The sequence below is a fragment of the Ochotona princeps genome, chromosome 28 (assembly GCF_030435755.1).
Source record: "Ochotona princeps isolate mOchPri1 chromosome 28, mOchPri1.hap1, whole genome shotgun sequence".
Lineage (NCBI taxonomy): Eukaryota > Metazoa > Chordata > Mammalia > Lagomorpha > Ochotonidae > Ochotona > Ochotona princeps.
In genome coordinates this window covers 18920122-18939794 of record NC_080859.1, presented here as the reverse complement: position 1 = coordinate 18939794, position 19673 = coordinate 18920122, and the positions used below count along the sequence as shown (strand labels likewise).

Sequence of the window (19673 nt, the reverse complement as noted above, 5' to 3'; positions counted from 1 at the left end):
TTCTTCAACAAAGACTTAATAGTAATAATGCCAGTGATAATAATATTTGATTATTGCATGATTACTGTGGACACATACTTTAGGCACAGCTATAACCATAACTTTATGGGATGGGTAATACACAGATGAAATTTAGGAGACTCCGAACAAGCAGCAAGATTTGGGTTTGAAATGGATCTGTCTGACAGCAAAGCTAAGCCAACACACATTTAGTTCCTCCAGTAACGAGTATGCATGACACTGGCATGATTCAAAAATGATTCCTAAGCTCTTGGCTAAAATAAAACTACTAGCTAAGAGCACATCAGAAAGTAAATATAGAATATTTTTTGCTCTTAGCAACTAACACCAAATTGGCAGGTGATGGTTACTCAGTGACTCTTACTCACAAACTGAAAGCACTCACTAGTGTTATTTATAACATCACTTATGTGGGAAAATATATCTTATGATATAAATGCAACACATTATTGATCTCATTTCTTATATTACAAATTTTTTAAAAAATTTAAATCGTCTGATAGACATTTTTTTCAGAATTAGTTTCCTATAATCTAGATAAAGTTTAAGGAAAACACACTAATATTACTTTAACCAAAGCTTACTATATGATTAATGCTGGACCAACTGTCTGTCTCCACTTAAGACCACAGGGAAAAAGTCTTACATTACGAAAGGGATTATAAAGACTGACAGGGAAGAACTATGTAGCTGTAGAACTTATTCAACACAGGACATGGTTATAATAAGTAAGGTAGCTGAATCTCTAATCCTTAGAGCTCTTTAGAAAGAAAATCAGCAATCAGCCTTTTGGAAGGGCTTAACTTACAGCCCAAATAAAGAGTTCAAGTCTTTCAAATTCTATCACTAAATTCTATATAGTTTTAGAAAAAAATTTCTTTGAAGAAAAACATTATATGACCTTTTCTCAAACTTCCTTTCAGTAAACATAAATTACTAATGTCAAGGACACAAGAGTGAATGCAGGAGCTGGACAAGCAAATGGAGAGCACAACAGCATAAAAGACGGTGCAGGGTCAGGAACGGGAAGTAAACTCTGCTTAAGGAAGTAGACTCAGCTATTTACAAGTCCTTAGGCACAGGGATGTAAGAGTGAACAGAAAACCCCTGGCCCTTAGACAACACACACTCGACGGCTGTGTCCGTGATGCCACTACTCATATATGCTACCATACCCACTAAACATGGTTTGTCCAAATGGAGATACATCTAAGAACAAAACATACATTTGTCTTGAAAATTTGTATTACAAAACTGTGAAATCCCTTAGTAAGTTTTACACTCCTAATAAAGTAAAATAAAATTTTCATATATTGAGCTAAATATAAACTTGATGTCACCTGTTTATATATTAATGTGAATGCCTAAGACACTCTAAATTGTGTATGCAGTTCATATTACAAACCTACCGGCTGCAGCTCAGGGAAGATGCTGATTAGCAGAGGACCGTGTAACAGCTGTGATAAGTACTAGGCCTGTACTGCCAGGAAGAATACAGGAAACTGATTTAAGCACCAACTTAGAACACAATGGAAACTCAAAGTAGTATTTAAGTCTTATATTAAGACTTTGAACTAAGCAGATATATTTTAACCATGATAGATACTATGGCCTTTTTTTTTAAAGATTTATTTTTATTACAAAGTCAGATATACAGAGAGAGGAGGAGAGACAGAGAAAAAGATCTTCCATCCGATGATTCACTCCCCAAGTGAGCCACAACGGGCCGGTGCACGCCGATCCGATGCCGGGAACCAGGAACCTCTTCCGGGTCTCCCACACGGGTGCAGGGTCCCAGTGCATTGGGCCATCCTCGACTGCTTTCCCAGACCACAAGCAGGGATGGGAAGTGGAGCTGCCGGGATTAGAACCGGTGCCCATATGGGATCCCGGGGTGTTCAAGGCGAGGACTTTAGCCGCTAGGCCACGCTGCCGGGCCCATTACTATAGTCTTTTAAACTATTTTTAATATTTTAAAAATATGAATGTTTTTATTATACCGATATTTGAGTTTTTCTAAAAACAGCACAAACATAAAAGAAATCTACCTATAATTACTAGTATGTCACTACTCTTCTAAATTATGCACAAATATGAAACATAAATTTATTCTTATGGAAATCCATTCATGCAATATCTGTCATTTGTAACTGTGCTTAGTTCTCATTTTCATTTTTTTAAAAAGATTTATTTATTTATTTAGAAAGTCAGTTACTAACAGAGAAGGAGACACGCACACAGAACTCTTCCACCTGCTGGTTCACTTCCCAGAGGGCCATGGCAGCCAGCACTGCGCCAACCCAGAGCAGAGGCCCCAAATGTGGGTCTGTTAAAGTGCTGCCTTTCTCAGGCCAGTAGTAGGGAGGGGGATTGAAGATGGACTAGCCAGGTCACGAACCAGCACTCATGTGGCATCAAGGTGTCACAGGCAATGGATTTATCTATTGTGGTAGGATGCTAGATACGTTGAGATGTAAGATATTCCACAAGTTTGTCATAACCAATGACATGATGGATAGCCACAACCACATACTGATGTCTGATCATCGCCGTGAGGTATATTTAAGAATTGAATTGCTATACCAAAAGGCTTGTATTTTTAAAGATGTTTGATACATCTGAATAATTCTAATCCAAAACACATGGATCAATTTATATCCCTGCCAACAACACATACTATGTATTAACTACTAGGTTAGCAAAAACAGACATGCAACTGTTTAAGTTTGCATATTTTTTTCATGTTTGAGGAAAATTGAACTGGTCTCATTTTCTAAAATATGTATTAATACATTTTGTTGATTTTTCTATTTCCTCCTGATTTGTATGAGGTCTGTATGGAATGTTAAGATTTAGGTCATCATATAAGTTTCAACTCATTTCTTCCAGGTTTCTAGGTTCTTATTTACCAGTGATTGATTATTATATAGAAAATATGAAACAGCAGAATAAAAGGCAGAGCCAGCCATTCAAGAGTGTCTTGATGAAAGCAGTATAGAACAGAATTTAACTCATCATTTCAGAACTGGACAAAATAAGAATAAATTAGTATAAATAGATATGGAAAGTTTTAGAAGAATTCATGAGAACACTAAGGTACATATTTGTGGCATTAAATTTAGAATTGTAAAGAATTTTCCATATTTTCTGTCAGTTTTTTGTGACCTAAAGTGACTAAAAAGTATTGCAACAGTGGAAATATTTATCAATATTCCCCACTCCTTATTTCTCCCACACTTGTGCAAAGAACGGAGGAGGCTAAACTGCTTCAAGGTACAGCAAGCACGGAGACTGCAGAGCTGTCCTCTCCACACATAAACACAATGGGGCTCAGGTGACCAGGTACCAGGAGCAGGGGAAGTGCCCTTTGGACTGAAGGGCTATGCACACCACACTGTGAACGTTCAGAGGTATTTTTCTGTATTTTAAAGGTAACAGCTACAATTATCTCCAAGCACATAACTGCTGTTATCCAAAGAGAATTCAATAAAGGTCAAGCAGTGTGACTGAAGGTATAGTTTCTGAAACTGAGACAATTACTGGTTGCATCAGGAAAGAAAAAAACCACCTGTGGATAAGGGACTCTGAGCACTAAGAAATGAACAAATCATCCTGAGGTGGTCTTGGCCCTCATTCTTTTATCTCTCCTGGCAAGTCAGAAGAATGGGGAGTCTTGAAGGAGACAGTGTCTAAAAGGAATTTCTCAGTTATGAAAAAGGTAATAAAGACAACCTTCTATTCTAAAACTCCTTTTGCTCAAGTAGCAAAGCCTTTCATGGTGATTTATAGTGCAAAACACTTGGCAATACCAGGTTTTTGGGAGTACACGAGGAGAAAAACAAAACAAAACAATCCAAATCGTCTCTTATTTTAACATTCCAGAAACAATCGCAACTTCTAAGACTAGCTCACAACTATGGAGTCACTAAAGTATCCTAGGCACTGCCCTGTGCTATATACACATTACATTTAATCTTCATCAATATTCTGTAAGCGCTATTATTATACAGATTTCACAGGCTGTGTTATGCATGACTCATGAAAAGTGCAGAAAATGTTGTGAAATTGTGGGTTTTTTAATCTAATCACAGTAAGAGATAGTGAACTCAATCATAGATGCTTTATAGTATTTGGACATAATGTACCTCTAAGAAAAATGTAGTAAGCTTATTGACATAAAATCACTCTATGTAACTGTCCAAACAATGGCTTACATTGTTTATACCTGAATCTTCCAAATTATTTAAAGACTTCAATGTACATGAGGAAAGCACAGAGTACAACTCTGAAATCATTAATTCCTGGGATGTTAGAATCTTAAGAATGTCAACCGCAGTAAAACAAAGAAATTGCTTTAAGACTCTGATTTCTCAAGTATCTGCGCTGGTATTTTCTTCTATATACTTTTAAAAGTTGTATGGGAGTCATGATTTTGAAATTTTAGTTTATGGCTATTACTCATGAGAAGAGAGAGCAAAGAAAAATCATTAATTCAATGAAAAATAGCGTAGCAGATGAAGTCCTTGCTTTGAATGAGCCAGGATCCCACACTGGTGCTCGTTCTAATCCTGGCGGCCCTGCTTCTCATCCAGCTCCCTGCCTGTGGCCTGGGAAAGCAGTCAAGAATGGCCCAAAGCCTTGGGGACATGCACCCATGTGGGAGACCCAAAAGAAGCTCCTGGCTCCTGGCTTCAGACTGGCTCAGCTCCAGCAGTTGAGGTCACTTGTGAGTGAACCATTGGATGGAAGATCTTCCTCTCTGTCTCTCCTCCTCTCTACATATCTGCCTTTCCAATATTTTAAAAAAGAAATATGATATTTTAGAGGTGGTAGGCATTCTCTAACACAGTTGACCCCATTCTGAAATGGAATCTTTCTAATCTGCAACTAAGAAAGCCCCTTAAATATAGCCCCTTAAGATAAAGGTAAAAATCCCATTTGAAAGATAAAATGGATAGCTAAGCTTGGACAAATTGTTTCACAACAGGTGGCCTTCCAAGAGCTCACATATCTATAGTGACAAAAAGTAGCAAAATATTTTATCATAAACCTAGAAATTGCATTCATCTTTTGTTCTCTGACCTTTTTAAAAAGAATAATCATTTATAGAATTATTTTCTATTATTCACTTTAGTTCCTACCCTGAATAACTAAATAATTTTCATCCACAAAAGAACTGGGAAATAACATTATTCTTAAAAAAATGTCATTTATCTTCCAACTCTGTGTTTTTCTTTGTTTACAAACAGTGGAATCTCAAAGGCAAAATGAAATGCAAGTGTTTTTTTGTGCATGAAGACAGGCTACATCAGTAACAAGTATGTTGAAATACAGTGGCAGCCTACAATCAAGGGCAACAGCACAGCAGAATGTAAATATTCTTTTTTTTCTTAAAATGAGACAAAATAACAACATTTCAAACAAATAACTTCATGCAGATTGGGTTTATTTCATCAGGTTGGCTTTCTTTAGAACTAGAAACTGATTTGCTTGTTAATATTTTAGATGACAAACATACCTTTGGATTATCCTGGCAGACACAGATAAAGCAAATCCACTGATGCCATTTTATCCACACACACATATACGATCATTCGACAGAGCATTCTCCTTAACCAGTGAAAAGGGAAACTTTAGGAAGCACGAGAGATGCCTGATGATTTTACTGTCTCTGCTTGTCAGGATCCGTAAAGAAAACTGGCAAACAGTTCAGTTTTCCACCTCCTTGGAATACTTTCAGCGTTTCTGGAACAGTGGCGCCCTCTTCAGGACACTGTTACCCTCAGCGTAAGGAACTCAAGGGAACACAAGCTTGGCAACCCTTGGAGGGCTCCCAAACACTCTCTTCTCGCTCACTTCTCTATGCTACTAGCAATAAGATTCTTCCAGTTCACATCACTTTATCTCACTGCTTAGGTATCTCATCATCGTTGTACCGTGGTAGCATGAATATGTCTCATTTACACTTAAAAGTGAAAGCTCTTTGATAAAAAAGATTTTTTTTCATTCTATAATTCTCTATCAGTATAGTTAGGTCAAAGTATAGCAGTATGGCTTGAAAAAGGAATGTGGTGGGAGGGGCAGGAGGGAGTTTCACAGTAATGCTTTTTATAATGTGTAATCACTGCAAATCACATAATTATAAAATTTAAGAATAAAAATATCATATAGAGCATAAAAGATCATCAGAAGGAGAAAATTCTTAGATTTTAAAGGGATGGCCATACAAATAAAAGCTATATTGAGAGAGGCAATGGTGCGGTAGCCTAGTAGCTAAAGTTCTCACCTTGCATACTGCAGGATTCTATATGGGTGCTGGTTTGTGTCCTGGATGCTCCACTTCCCATGCAGCTTCTGCTTGTGGCCTGGGAAAGAAGTAGAGGATGGCCTAAAACCTTGGGACCCTGCATCTGCATGGGTGACCCAGAAGAAGCTCCTGGCTCCTGGCTTCAGATCAGCTCAGCTATGGCCATTGCAGCCACTTGGGGAGTGAACAGGCAGATGGAAGATCTTTCTCTCTTTTTCTCCTTCTCCGTCTCTCTCTGTAAATCTGACTTTCCAATAAAATAATGAATCTTATTTTAAAACTACACTGAAATTCCACCTAACTCCAGTGAAATTGGCCTATATTACAATTCTATTAACAACACCTGCTGACATGGATGTGAGGTAGTATGTATCCTATTTCACTGTTGGTGGGAGTGTAAGCTAGTACAGCCACTATGGAAGTCAGTATGGAGACTGCTAAGAGAACTGGAAATTGAGCCATATAACCCACCAATCCCACACTGGGAATATATCATAAGGAAATTAAATCTGCATAAGAGTTAATGACCTGTAATCCTATATTTATAGCAGCCCAATCTATAATAGTGAAGACATGGAAACAGTCTAGATGCCTGTCAAATTAAGAACAGATAAAGAAACAGTGGTGTGTTTTCTCTATGGAACACTTCTCAGCCATTAAAGAGAATGAAATCCTACCATTTGCAGCAAAATGGTCCCAACCTGAGACCATGTTTCTCAGTGAAATAAAGCAATTACAAAAGGACGAATATCATACGTTGTCTCTGAGATAAGGCAACCTTCATGCAAAATACAACATCAACAAACACACAGGTAAACATGTATATGTATATATTCATCTCGAGCGACTGTGTAAGGGAGACTAGCATACCAAGAAGTGAAGGTATATTGCTGTATGCATCGCTACTCTCTAACCAAAGGACTCCCAATGAAACTGTTAACTATGTGTTGACAATAGGATGCTGGGCTTTCTACCATCGTCTATACCTACAACGTCGGTATAGACGTTAAATAGCAGAATGATGGACTTGTGACAATTACTGAAGGACTATATTATTATCATAATATGGGGGAAAACAGTGAGGTAGAAGACAGAATGGAGAGGGTGGGAAGGGAAATCCCCGAGCCTATAGAACTGTATAATGAAAAAATAAAAACTGAAAAAAAACTTACACTTGAATTTCAGCATAAACCAAAATGAATTTATATTTTAACCCTCTTTTTAACAAACTTACTGAGGTCTCCCTGTCACTAACAATATGGCAGAAGAAACAAAATATTTACTTGAAGAAAAGATAGGAGGTTAAAAGGAAAAACAGAGACACAATGACGAAGGAAAAGCTGGTGATGGTGGGAAGAGGATTTGAGCATCGTCTCAAAGAAAAAATCAAAATTAAATAGACTGGGAAGAGGGATGTAAACCTCTTTTAAATGCTTTAAGTTCTCTAGAGCATGGGTCATCAAAGCATCACCCATAATCCAAATTCTGCTTTTTCCCGCTGGGGGATGTTGTATTGGAATACAACCATGCCTCCTCTGTTCACATTTTCCGCAGAGGTTTCACAGTAATGTTGTGGTTCAGCAGGAGACCCAAATCACCCAGAAAGCCTAAAATATTTGGTCGTGAAAAAAAAAAACTGCCACAGCAAAGGTGCATGCGTTTTTGTCTAATGATTATTCTCAAAAGCTTCAGGTTAAAATCCCGCATGCATTTTTATAGATATTCTCAGAAGCAATGAAATATATTAGCATATGAAAAATGAGGAAAGCGGTCCCATTCACTCTAATATCTTTATTAAATACTTTTAATAAAACTTGCTTCTATCCAAATATTGCACTATCGCACAATTCAAGAATGATACATTAAACATTCGTAACTGAGAGGAACTGAAAATCTTAAAAGAGATAAATCAGTCGTTAAGACACTTAGCCTTCAGGTTTGCCACAATCACCATTTCGCAACAGCGAGTTATAACAGACATGACTTATGAACGAACTTAATCTTACGACAAGTCCTTGTACATCAAATTGAGCGGCATCCCTGCATGGCTAGGCATGGGGACACTCACCACTGCCTACATACGCTTTATTTTGTGGATAACAGGTTCCAGTCCTACAAACATCACTTCAGCAATAACCATCACTCCCAAAGAATGCATAAACAATACCTTGGAAAAGGCATGCTTGTGTCCAGACTATATATTCTGTCTTGCACATTAAATAATGTAACATTATATAACATTTGGAGTATATGGTCTTTGGAACAAACTAAGAAAATCCCTTTTTTCCCTTTCTGATTTATATAATTTAGAAAGGTCAGGAATATTTTGTGTTGCAAAAAATTGAGATTTTTTTTTCACATTTAATCTCTCTCCAATTCTTTCATGCGTGAATACTCAGCTCTGTATGTGAAGGCAAAGGGGATAGTATCATAACATGTGTCCATCCCCCATATACTACCAGCTTGTGCTATGCGCACATGCATATCAAAGAGTACTTTAAATGCTCAGCGAAAATGCAATTGAAAGATCAGTTTATTTGGGTCTGAAACTTGACATTCACGCATAGTTTTTCTTAAAATATGTATTCTCACGAATTTCAAATTTTTTGAACAAAAATACATTTATCCTTAATAACACTTCCAAACTTTTTTTTTTCAGAAGTTCATATAAAGCAACACCATTAAAATAACTTCAGAATTGGAACTGAGTAACTCAAAGCAGTAATGTTATGTGTGTGTGTGTATCGGGGGAGGCTCAAAGATCTGTTAAGCATAGTTAAAGTAAAACTTTGTTTTTAATGAAGTTGATCATACTCAAGTCACACAATAAATGATCCCAATGTTTGTTCTTGGCTTTTACAAGTTACCTTGCTTTCTTGTCTCCCTTTTCCTTCCCATTATAAAAGCTCATCAGACTTTCAAATAAATAAATCCCATATTTGTTTCTTATTTACTTCCCTCTCCCAACGCATTATTTATTATCAAGGTTGTTTTTTTTTTTTTTAGCTTTAACTTACTACCATTTTTTTTTTTTTTTGAGAATAGGGAAAAATGTCTAGAGAGCCTTTCACCAGAGAGGCATTCATTACCTAGGTTCCAAATGATTTTGTCTGTAAAACATAGTGAAGCTCTAGAAGCTAAAAAAAAAAAAAAAAAAAACTTAGAAATTTCACCAGGTGAGATAATTATCTGCTGTCAAGGGCTAAAAAAATCCCAATAATCTGCTTCCACTAGTACATGTAACTTAAGCACATACTTCATGTGAAATTTTTCATTTTTTTCCTTCATAAATGTATTCAACAAAAAAATCTTGAAATTTACAATATGGCACAATCCGATCATAAAAAAGGGCAAACTCTTAAATTACGTGCTTGATGGGTTTTCCTTTGATTCTAAATTAGTTTACACCTCACTTAAAATTATATCCTATAGTTATATCCTCTCTGGTGCTTTTAAATATCTGAAGCAACAGAGAAAATTATTTAATTTTATTTCTTCACTAATGTAAATATGTTGAAGCTTAGAGACAAACTGGGCATCTTAAGAACAAGCAGAGAAAGGTTACTCGGAGTAAAAGTCACTTGCTGTATGCTCTCTACTGTAAATGGCAAGGAACTAAGTATTCTGCAACTGCTGTAGCAAAGCTCATGTGTTCAGGTAAGGTGCTGGAGAAAGGGTTGGATACCTATACTTTCTAAACATTCCAGCACTGAAGTTGCTTATTATCTATTATGACAAAATACATGTTAAAATGAATACTTTCTATTCTATGCAATACTCCTCAGCCACTAAAAATAATTAAATTCTACCATAGGATGCAAAGTGGTCCCAACTAATAACCATGATGCTCAGTGAAATAAACCGGTCCCAAAAGGACAAATATGTTCTCTCTGATATAAGGCAACCTTCACGCAAAATGCAAAACCAATACATACTTAAGTAAACTCACAGGTGCATACAGTCACCTAGAGAAATCGTATAATAGAGACTATCCTAGCAAGAAGTGAAGGCACACTGCAGTGTGCATCTACACCCGAGTCCAAGACAGACTCCCAATGAAACCGTTAACTGTATCTTGACAATAGGATGCTGGACCTTCTGCCATTACCTACACTTATAATACCAGGATTCACTTAAATAGCAGAATGAGGGACTGATGACTGTTTTGAAGGACTGTACTATTGTAATAACATAGATTGTAATAATATAGGTGAATTCAGCGGGGAAAGGGACGCTTGGGAGTGAGGAGAATCCAGAGCCTATGGAAGCATAAACTTAAATAAATAAATACACAAATACATATATTTTAGAAAATGAATACTCTCTGGCATGTTATAAACCACTGAAGCTTTTAAAAGCCCTGTTCATTGTTTGAGGAAAGACAGAACCAACATAGCAAACAGCCATAATATTCACCTTTGCAGGATCTTGGAGAATGATAACATGCTAGAAAGAACACTGCTACACATTTAGGAAAGATTTCTTTCATTTAAAAAAAGTAGCTAAAGCATTCCAAGGTTCTTGCTAATTCACCATAGAAAAAGAATTCAAACTATTTTCCTCATTCTATCATGCATCATAAAGAAATTAATCAATGAGAAATGAAATGGAGGATTAATATTCATAGGCAAAACAGCATAATTGCTTTTCTTTTATAAAAAGATATATTCATTTTTATTAGAAAGACAGATTTAGAGAGAGAAGGAGAGACAGACAGGAAGATCTATTATCCACTGGTTCACTCTCCAAATGGCCTCAATGGCCACAGCTGAGCTGATCCAATGCCAGAAGCCAGGAGCTTCTTCTGGTTCTCCCAAGGGGGTGCAGGGTCTCAAGGTTTTGTGCCATTCTCTACTGCTTTCCATGCCACAAACAGGGAGCTGGAGAGGACCAGTGGAGCAGCAGGACACAAACTGGCATCCGTGTGGGATCCTGATGTTTGCAGGAGGAGGAATAGACAATTGAGCCAAAGCACCAGGCCCTTATAATCATCTTGCTATAAAGACTTTAATAATCTCATGGAAATTAAAAACCTTCTTAATGGTTTACAATTTCTTTGTGATGTGACCTGCTAGTAACAAACCCTGTTCTCTGTCTCCCAGTGGACCTACTTTAGAAATATTAGATGCCCCTGTCTCGAGGCTTGTAGAACTTGTTATTCTCATTACCAGGATACCTCTCTCATTGATGTCCAATTAAGATAGCAGGCTCCTCTATCTCTTTTGAGCATTCTCTTATTTGTGTTGGATCTTACTAGCAAAAAGGAAGAAATTGGGAAATGGGTATAGCATAGCTGATTTTCATTTGTTTCAGTCTTCGTCAAGAGTTCAGTACAAGCCTGATCTTCCTCTTACCTGCGGTATGACATTGGACAGATGGTTCTCTTACAATTCAACTCATTCTATCATAAAATCAAATTTCATAAAACCATGAGGATTAAGTGAGATAACTGATGCATTTGCAAGCACTCAACACTTGTGAGTGCAGGATAACCATCTACTGGGGTCCTGCTTAGTATACATCCCATTCTCTGAGATCTAACCCCTTGCGCACGGAGATCTACCACGTTAGCTCTACATAACAGTGGCCTTGATGCCCTTTCCCACCTAGCTTGGTTATTGATTTAAATAGGGGGTAGATGTTTAATATAGTTGGGTCAATCAGTTCTTCCTACTAAGATTTCAAAATCTGAACTCTAAAAACTAATTGGTTATTGATGCTGGGCCTAATGTTTGCATTAACATAACGGTTCTCTGCAAATAGGGCAGAGTAATACAGGCTTTAGAACAAGAGAGAAGGGGTCAGTATTGTGATATAAAGGGGTAAGCTGTCACCTGCAATCCTGGAATCCCACATGGGGGCTGGTTCAAGTCCCTGCTGCTCCATTTCTAATCCAGCTCCCTGCTAATGTGCCCTGGATTGCAGAACAGGATGTCCAAGTCCTTGGGCCCTTGCACCCATAGGAGAGACATGTGAGAAGCTCCTGGTTGCAGCCTGGTCCAGCCTTGCCATTGTAGACATGTGGGAGTGAACCAGCAGATAGATAGCCTCCCTAGGTTTCCCTCTCTCTGTAATAAATAAATACGTAAATAAAATACATCTTAAGAAAGAGAGAAATTGAACAGCAGCCTAGCAAACAAAATAATGGAAACCCAGGTGAACACAGGAATAACAAAAACAGAAGTTGCTTTGGTCCCTAGCTGTTCACAGTTCCTAGTTTCAAAGACTCCCATGGCTGGCTGAACCTGTTGTCCTTGAGATATTTAAGACAACCCCATTTCCTCATTATAATTCTCGAACTGCTTAAATTAATCTAAACAGTTTCTGTGTCTATAATCAAGCTCTAAGGGAAAAATGGCAGGCATTTGTTTTCGTTTAATGACAAGAGGTTAACTTTCTTGACAATCTGAATCCAAATGTACTCGATCTAACAGACTCAATAGAAGTCAGAAATATCAGAGCGTATGAAGAATTGGCCCATTTTCCCTTCCTTCATGTCATAAGGCAGGGTCAGCCCTAAGAAAACCAGGAGGAAGCTTTAATGCATTCCTGTTCCTATCTTTCTTTTCTACCCATTTTCAAGGACTTCTGTCCATTGGACTGCCTGGGACTCCCACACCATGTCTTACACAGGCACATTCTTGCTATTAACCATAAATAAATGTTATTGTCCTCTGATCCTTTATCCAAATCAACTCATTTTCTTTCCTGAAGAAGCAGCAAGATATTCTAGTATATTAACCCAAGCCAACATGTTAATTGAATGTAATATAAAAGAAGGCCTCTTTTTCATTCCTGGAAACAAGCATGCACCTTGAGGGGAAAATGTTTTAATTAAAATGAAGGAAACTTTTTAACACTGAATAAAATAGCAGGATAAATAATTTTATATGGGAGTTAGTTTATCTTTTGTATAATAATCACACTGTACAAAATACGCAGTTAAAAAAAAACATATATTTTTGACACATTTAAAATTATCAAGCTGTCCTCTATACTGTCCCAAAATTCATTTAGAAACTGAAAATAAAAATATAGTCTAATGTATTCAAAATTATAATCAAATGCTGGAACAACAAAAAAAATCAGTCATAAACATTTAGTCAACTAACAGAGTACCATATTCTTATGCTAATTCTGTGTTTTAATGAACAGATAAAGCAGAAGGGGGTATCTAAACAACAGTGTATGAAAGTGAAATAAAATAAATTTTCATGCTCTAGCTAAATGGAAAAGCAATAAGGAAATACTGCTGAATTTCAGCAAATTTAAGAGAAAACAAAAGGGGTCAGCACCGTGCCACAGCACAGTGTCCCATGATCAGAGTGCTGGGTTGAGTCTTGGCGGGTACACTCCTTCCTAGCTGCCTGCTAACGCTCCTGGGATGCAGCACAGGTAGCCCAAGTGCTCAGGCTCCTGTCTCCACTCGGGAGAACCAGACAAAGCTCTGAACTTCTGGCTTTGGTTCAGATCAGCCCAGGCCACTGTAGTCTTAGGGGAGTGGATCTGCAGATGAAGATCTCTCTCTGTCAGTCCCACCCTCTCAGTCACATATAGGTATATATTAAAAATAAATAACAAAAATAACTTAGTATTTCTCTCTACACTTATTTTACAGACCCCAGCGCTGTCTTCTCCTTTTACCCAGAATCACAAAAAGTCTAGACAGTGAATGAAAAACCAAGCCTTTACAGTTGGTATCATCTGCCCTTTTGCTTTGAGTCTACTGATTGGTCAGGTAGTTTTTATTAGGGTAGGCAGTGGAGACTAACCCACACATGTTCATTTGAAACACAGGTCACAATCTTAGTCCAAGAATAAAAACTTAATATTAAGTCATATTTCAGAGAAAATTCAGTGAAAACATTCACCGAGATCAAATAAACGAATCGTCGAGATGAATGTAACTTTGTAGTGATGAATGCAACTTTGTAGTGACCCAACCTCACTAGAACGATAAGTCAAAAGCAGAATAACAAGACACCTCAGAGGAAAATACACTTCAACCATGAAATCACCTTGGACCACATTCTGACCACGAGCCCTGCACCCATAGAACTCCACACTCTTTTCAGTCAGTGAATAAAAACAGCAGGAGCTTTCCATCTGCGTATACTTAGCCAGACGCAGGATCTGAGAATTTCGTAGCAGATCTCGACTTTTAGCAGTCAGCAGCACTTTTAGCCATAAGCCCTGAACATCACAATGCCTTGCCAGCAGGAAGACCAGCCTACCACCTATACTGAAAGAAAAGTTTCCAAAATCTTCCCTGCAGTAAGCAGCAGGTTAACATCTTTGGCTTCTGACCAAATTCACTGTTATGAACGATGGTTTGCTATCCTGCTTTTCCATGACTACATACATAATTTCTTTGGAAATGAGAATAAGTTAACACACTAAATATTCTTGCTTGATTTCAAGGTGGCTGTTTTTTGCATTTCTAAATTGTGGTACATTTTATGTTGTCCTATTCTGTTATCCGTCATTGCAATAAAACATTCTGCTTAGTAGTTGTCATTGTCTAATCAGGCACAAATAAGAGGAAAACAGCTGTTTCTACTAACTGCACAAACTAGCAAGGAATGCTTTCACAGAAAATATACAAAAAAATAAGATTCCCTTTCATGAAAGACATTCACCACTGAATTCTAGTAAGTGTAATAGTTTTCTAGCACACATCTAGTAAAAGTGGAAACTGCTTTAAGATGTTATTCTTACCTGTGTATGCAGTTTTTACTCTCCAAATACAACATGCCCGAAGCAGCATCTAATGAAAATTTCACTAACTGTTTCAGTTTTAATTCATCCTTCTTCTTTCTCAGAAAGGAGAGAAAATCACCTCCTAGAGGAATGGACAGATAAAACAAGGAAATAAAATGAGAGCTAAGTTATGCATATCATATATTAGGAATATCTCATAGAATAAAAAGCATTACATATTGGGTCATGATTCTGTCCAACTTGTTTGAGGTAAGAGTGAAAGAACACAGGAACAGAACAGCTCCTACTGGAAAGCAGACTCTACACTTGAGCTTCAATGTGCCTGCCCTGCTCAACAGCGCTGCCATGATCACCACTGGGGAGGGAACCAGCAGACTGGAGCCCTGGTGCATTCTGTCTCTGTCTGAATCTCAAATTAACACAGTTAAAAATTTGCTTCACATTCATATTGCGGAAGACATAATATATATGCAAAATCAGCCTTTTCCTTGGTCTCAATTACCGATCAACTTATTCATTAAAACTTGCGTAAGATTTGATTTTCTCTAATTCTAAACCAAAGGCTATAGTCATGATGAGTTCTACAAAAAGTAAATTATATTGGATCAATTACTAGATTCAGTGCTGGCTTAAAAATGTGTATTGTGACTCAGGATGTTGCTGTTGTAAGTAGCAGCTTAACCCACGACACACATCAGTCCCAATGCAAATTTTTGTCTGAAATGTTTAAGTGGTATTTATATTTCATATGCTTTGCTGCTGGAAAAGTATTCACATACCTAATTTTTTTTCCAAACATACTTAAAATTTGCCAATAACGAAATCAAAGAGCATTTTTAACTTCAATGAACTAAGATGAAATGAAATTCAAAATTTGCTTTTTTAGAAGCAGTAACACATTTCAGGAGCTGAAGAGCCTCAGTGACTCCCAGAGTGAACAGTGATGCAGCCTTAAATTTTGTTTTCTTTCTTAATGTGCCATTAGAATTTACATGGCTTGATTGCTTTAAATTTGTCAGTTTGTTACATTGTTATAAAAATTAAAGAAGCAAAAATCAGAGGATGCTTCGAAAAGATTAAAGAAAAATGGTAGTAAAATACAGTGCCTGTTTTCTATGAAGTTTTGAAGTGCCCACATATTTTAGAAGACATGTTCTCTAAAAATAATCACTTTCACTTCCCTCAGATATTAAAATAGCATTTTACCAGAGGGATTAAGCATTTTAATTGTCATTTCCTGAGCTTCCTTTCTCTCTTCATTAGGGATCTAGGTTCCTTAAACAGTGAGACTTCAGAGGCAAGCTTTTTCTTTCGGAAGAGAGGCAAGAAAGCCCCAGCTTACCCATCAATAAAATGTTTCCTTTTTCAAATGTTTTCTTTCATTCACATAAATCAAATGTTATATAAATTTAGGTGGGAGTCTGACAAAATCAATGCTATACGGTTTAAATATAACAATTATGTCAGACAATTTACTTTTTCTGTTCTTTTCAAGAGGAAAATCACACGTATTACATTATTAAGATGATTACTGCAATAACTGATTTTAAGGTCAACTTAAAATCTCAATAGAACACATAATATTAATAGTATATCGCAAAAGTAACCACTAATTTATCAACATTAATAGGTACGAGAGGCGCTCATTAAACATGGACTTGAAATGACTTCATGCAGGATGCTGTTTCGGGGCAGACATTTGGCCCCATGGTTAAGATACCCTTGGGGTGAGCCTCCAGCTTCCTGGTGTACCCAAGAGGCCATTAGGGGACAGCTGAAGCACCCTGGTTCCTGTCTCCCAGAGGACATCTGGATTCGAGTTCAAGGCTCCTTGGATGTTGCAGGCATACGCAAAGTAAAATTTAGTGCTGTCTCTATCTGCTTCTCAAATGAATGAAATGCAACAAATACGAAGTATTTTAAAGACACCACTTGGACCAAAATTCAGACATTAATTCTTTTACCAGGAATATGTTTGTCTTGTTTTAAAAGGCACTCTCCTGGATCTTGAAACCACATAACATTCTGTTTCAGCTATAGAATAACTCTCAAATGTAGCATGATTTAACAGTAGCATCTGGCATAACCCCAGTGTTCTTATATAAAGTCATGATACTATTTCTTTCCAAAGTTAGCTCATATTCTTTCTCATATACTTCCTGCTGTTTTCAGATTTCTTCATAAAATCTTCCTTTCATTCCTTGCTCACTACCAAGACTTGGAGAGAATTGTACTTCTCTTGTTAAGTTTTTGTTAACGAATTAAGAAATTATTAAATATTGGAAAAATTAAACATATTAATAATCAAAGGCAATCCTTAAATATAATAAAAATCTAGTGAAAAGTGAGTTCAACTGTATAAAGGTGTAGAGAGAGGTATAACCAATATTGTGACGAGTCAAAGGTACGAACGAGACCGTTAATTATCTTGTGGCTGATTGAAAAATGCCATTTCTGCCTCTGAACAATTTTTTTTTGCTTAAAAACATTCATTCTAGAAAAAGCATCTAACTTATTCTCAATCAGTAGTTACTCAGGCCAGACATAGTGAGCTTATGTAAAGGAGCAGTACGTCACCACTCCACAGGCTGAGTAATTTCTTGTAGAAAACTGGAGGGAAGCAAAATCTTCATAAATCTGTTCTATATGACAACTCAGCACCGAGCCTCATCCAACTGCATGCATTATCGTAGAACACGAAGTAAATTCTCCAGGGACAGAGAATGGGCCTAACGTTAGAATACTCTAAGAATAATTAAGACTGGGCCAGGAAGAGTCCCCCCAGGGCACAATACTTGATTCTCATCATGAAGTGAAGAATTGGAAAAGGGCCAGATGGTAACAGTTCACAGTACTTATTCACTGCAGGGTTACTTTGGATGGCACGACCTACGCCCTTTTAATCCACTCTTCTGTCATTTTCATTAATGGTCAAATTCAAAACTTCTTTCAGAATGTGTGAAATATACAGTGCTCATATGTACACTTTAAAAATATATATATCTTTTTAAAAAGTATGTATTTATTTGAATGGCAGAGTTACTGACAGTGAGGGAGAGGAGAAACAGAGAGTGTAAGAGAGAGTGAGAACCAGAGCAAGAGATACCATCCATCTGCTGGTTCGACTTCCCAAATGGCCTCATCAGTGAGGGCTGGGCCAGGCTGATTCTTCCAGGAGTAACCGTGTGGCCTTTACTAGTTTTTCTCATCTTTCTACAGTTTGTATAAAATGTAAATTAATACCGCTATGCCTCAAGATAGCTTTGAGGACTAAAATGTATCTGCTGAAGCAAACATGTGCCTACCACATAATAAATAATATCAACTGCTGTTAAAGTTATTTTTACATACAAATTGAGGAATAGTAATAGGGATTTTTCTAATTTATTTAAAAATTATTATTATTATTATTATTATTATTTTATACATCCTCACTCATAATTTCTTTTAGGGAACTGCTGTTCCTCCATGTGGAAGGTGTTAACTTCACCCTCAACAACCTGGGTGATCCTAAATTGGTTTAACTCAATCAGTGAAGTCCCCTTCCTGTTTCAGTGAGTTGTGCAGGGATACACACACAGCTTAAATTAAACCACAGAGACAAGCAGTCATGCTATGTATGGGGAGATACAATAGGAACAAATTCCAACCAGAAGCAAATAAGGCAGCACATCATGGCTTTAGGATGAAAGCAGTCCACACTTAAATGGAAAGCAGAAAATGGCAAGGAAAGAGACTAGTATTGAGCAACACATTGGAGCCGCTTGATCACACTCTGCCTGAAGTATGATTTCCCTCGAGATTTTTCAATTAAATGAACTAATAAATTCCCTAGGAGCCAGGAGTTTCCTCCAGGGCTCCCTCGCCAGGGCAAGGACTTGAATCGGCATCCTCTGCTTTCCCAGCACATAAAGAGTTGGACTGGAAGTGGAGTAGCTGGGGGACGAGATGCTGGCGGGGCAGTCAGTGGCACAGCCTACTCCACCAGGCACAGGCATCATCTAGATTTTTTTTAAATACATCTTCTGTTCTAGCAATTCAATCTAATAAAAACAATAATATCTAATCAGAAGGTTATTTTGAAGACTAAAAATAAAATAAATATCAAATGCCTGGAACATGTAGGAGGCTCAATAAATAGAAGGGCTTATTACTGTTTGCAGACAATTTTTAATAAGAGGATAGGAGGCTGTTATTTTCAACAGCTCTTTCCCAAATAATTTCACTCCTCTTGTGCTATGGAAATTGTATCTTACCTGCCCTGTTAGCATTAATGGGGCTCTGAGGAACTGATCCCACCAAACAAACTCAGAGAGACTACATACACAAGAGCATTAATTTATCAACTTGTAATTGGAGAAAAGCGATCATTAGGGCAATAACACTAATGAAGTTTTACTAATGAATTACAGAGAGACTGTATCTTCATACAACTTCAAAGTTTATTACCACTCCCCAGTGATAAAGAAAATGTATCATTCATTATCCTTGTTTATATCAATTTGTTTCTTATGAGGTTTGATTTAGTTTTGTTCAATCACACTTACAAATAGGCAAGAACTCAAAGCAAATATTGAATTCTGGAGAGCTATTGTGGGAGCTCCCTTTATGTCATTGCTCAGAA

At 37.2% G+C, this 19673-nt stretch overlaps 1 protein-coding gene across 5 annotated transcripts in view; it reads right to left on the bottom strand.

Annotated features, from left to right (window-relative positions):
- The window catches only part of FER (FER tyrosine kinase), a 254067-nt gene that overhangs the window by 44848 nt on the left and 189546 nt on the right, over positions 1–19673 (bottom strand). For all 5 annotated transcript variants that reach the window (XM_058656235.1, XM_058656233.1, XM_058656234.1 and 2 more), the window contains one exon: positions 15047–15170. In XM_058656235.1, the coding sequence (XP_058512218.1) occupies positions 15047–15170 (124 nt within the window). The remainder of the gene's footprint in view (positions 1–15046; positions 15171–19673) is intronic.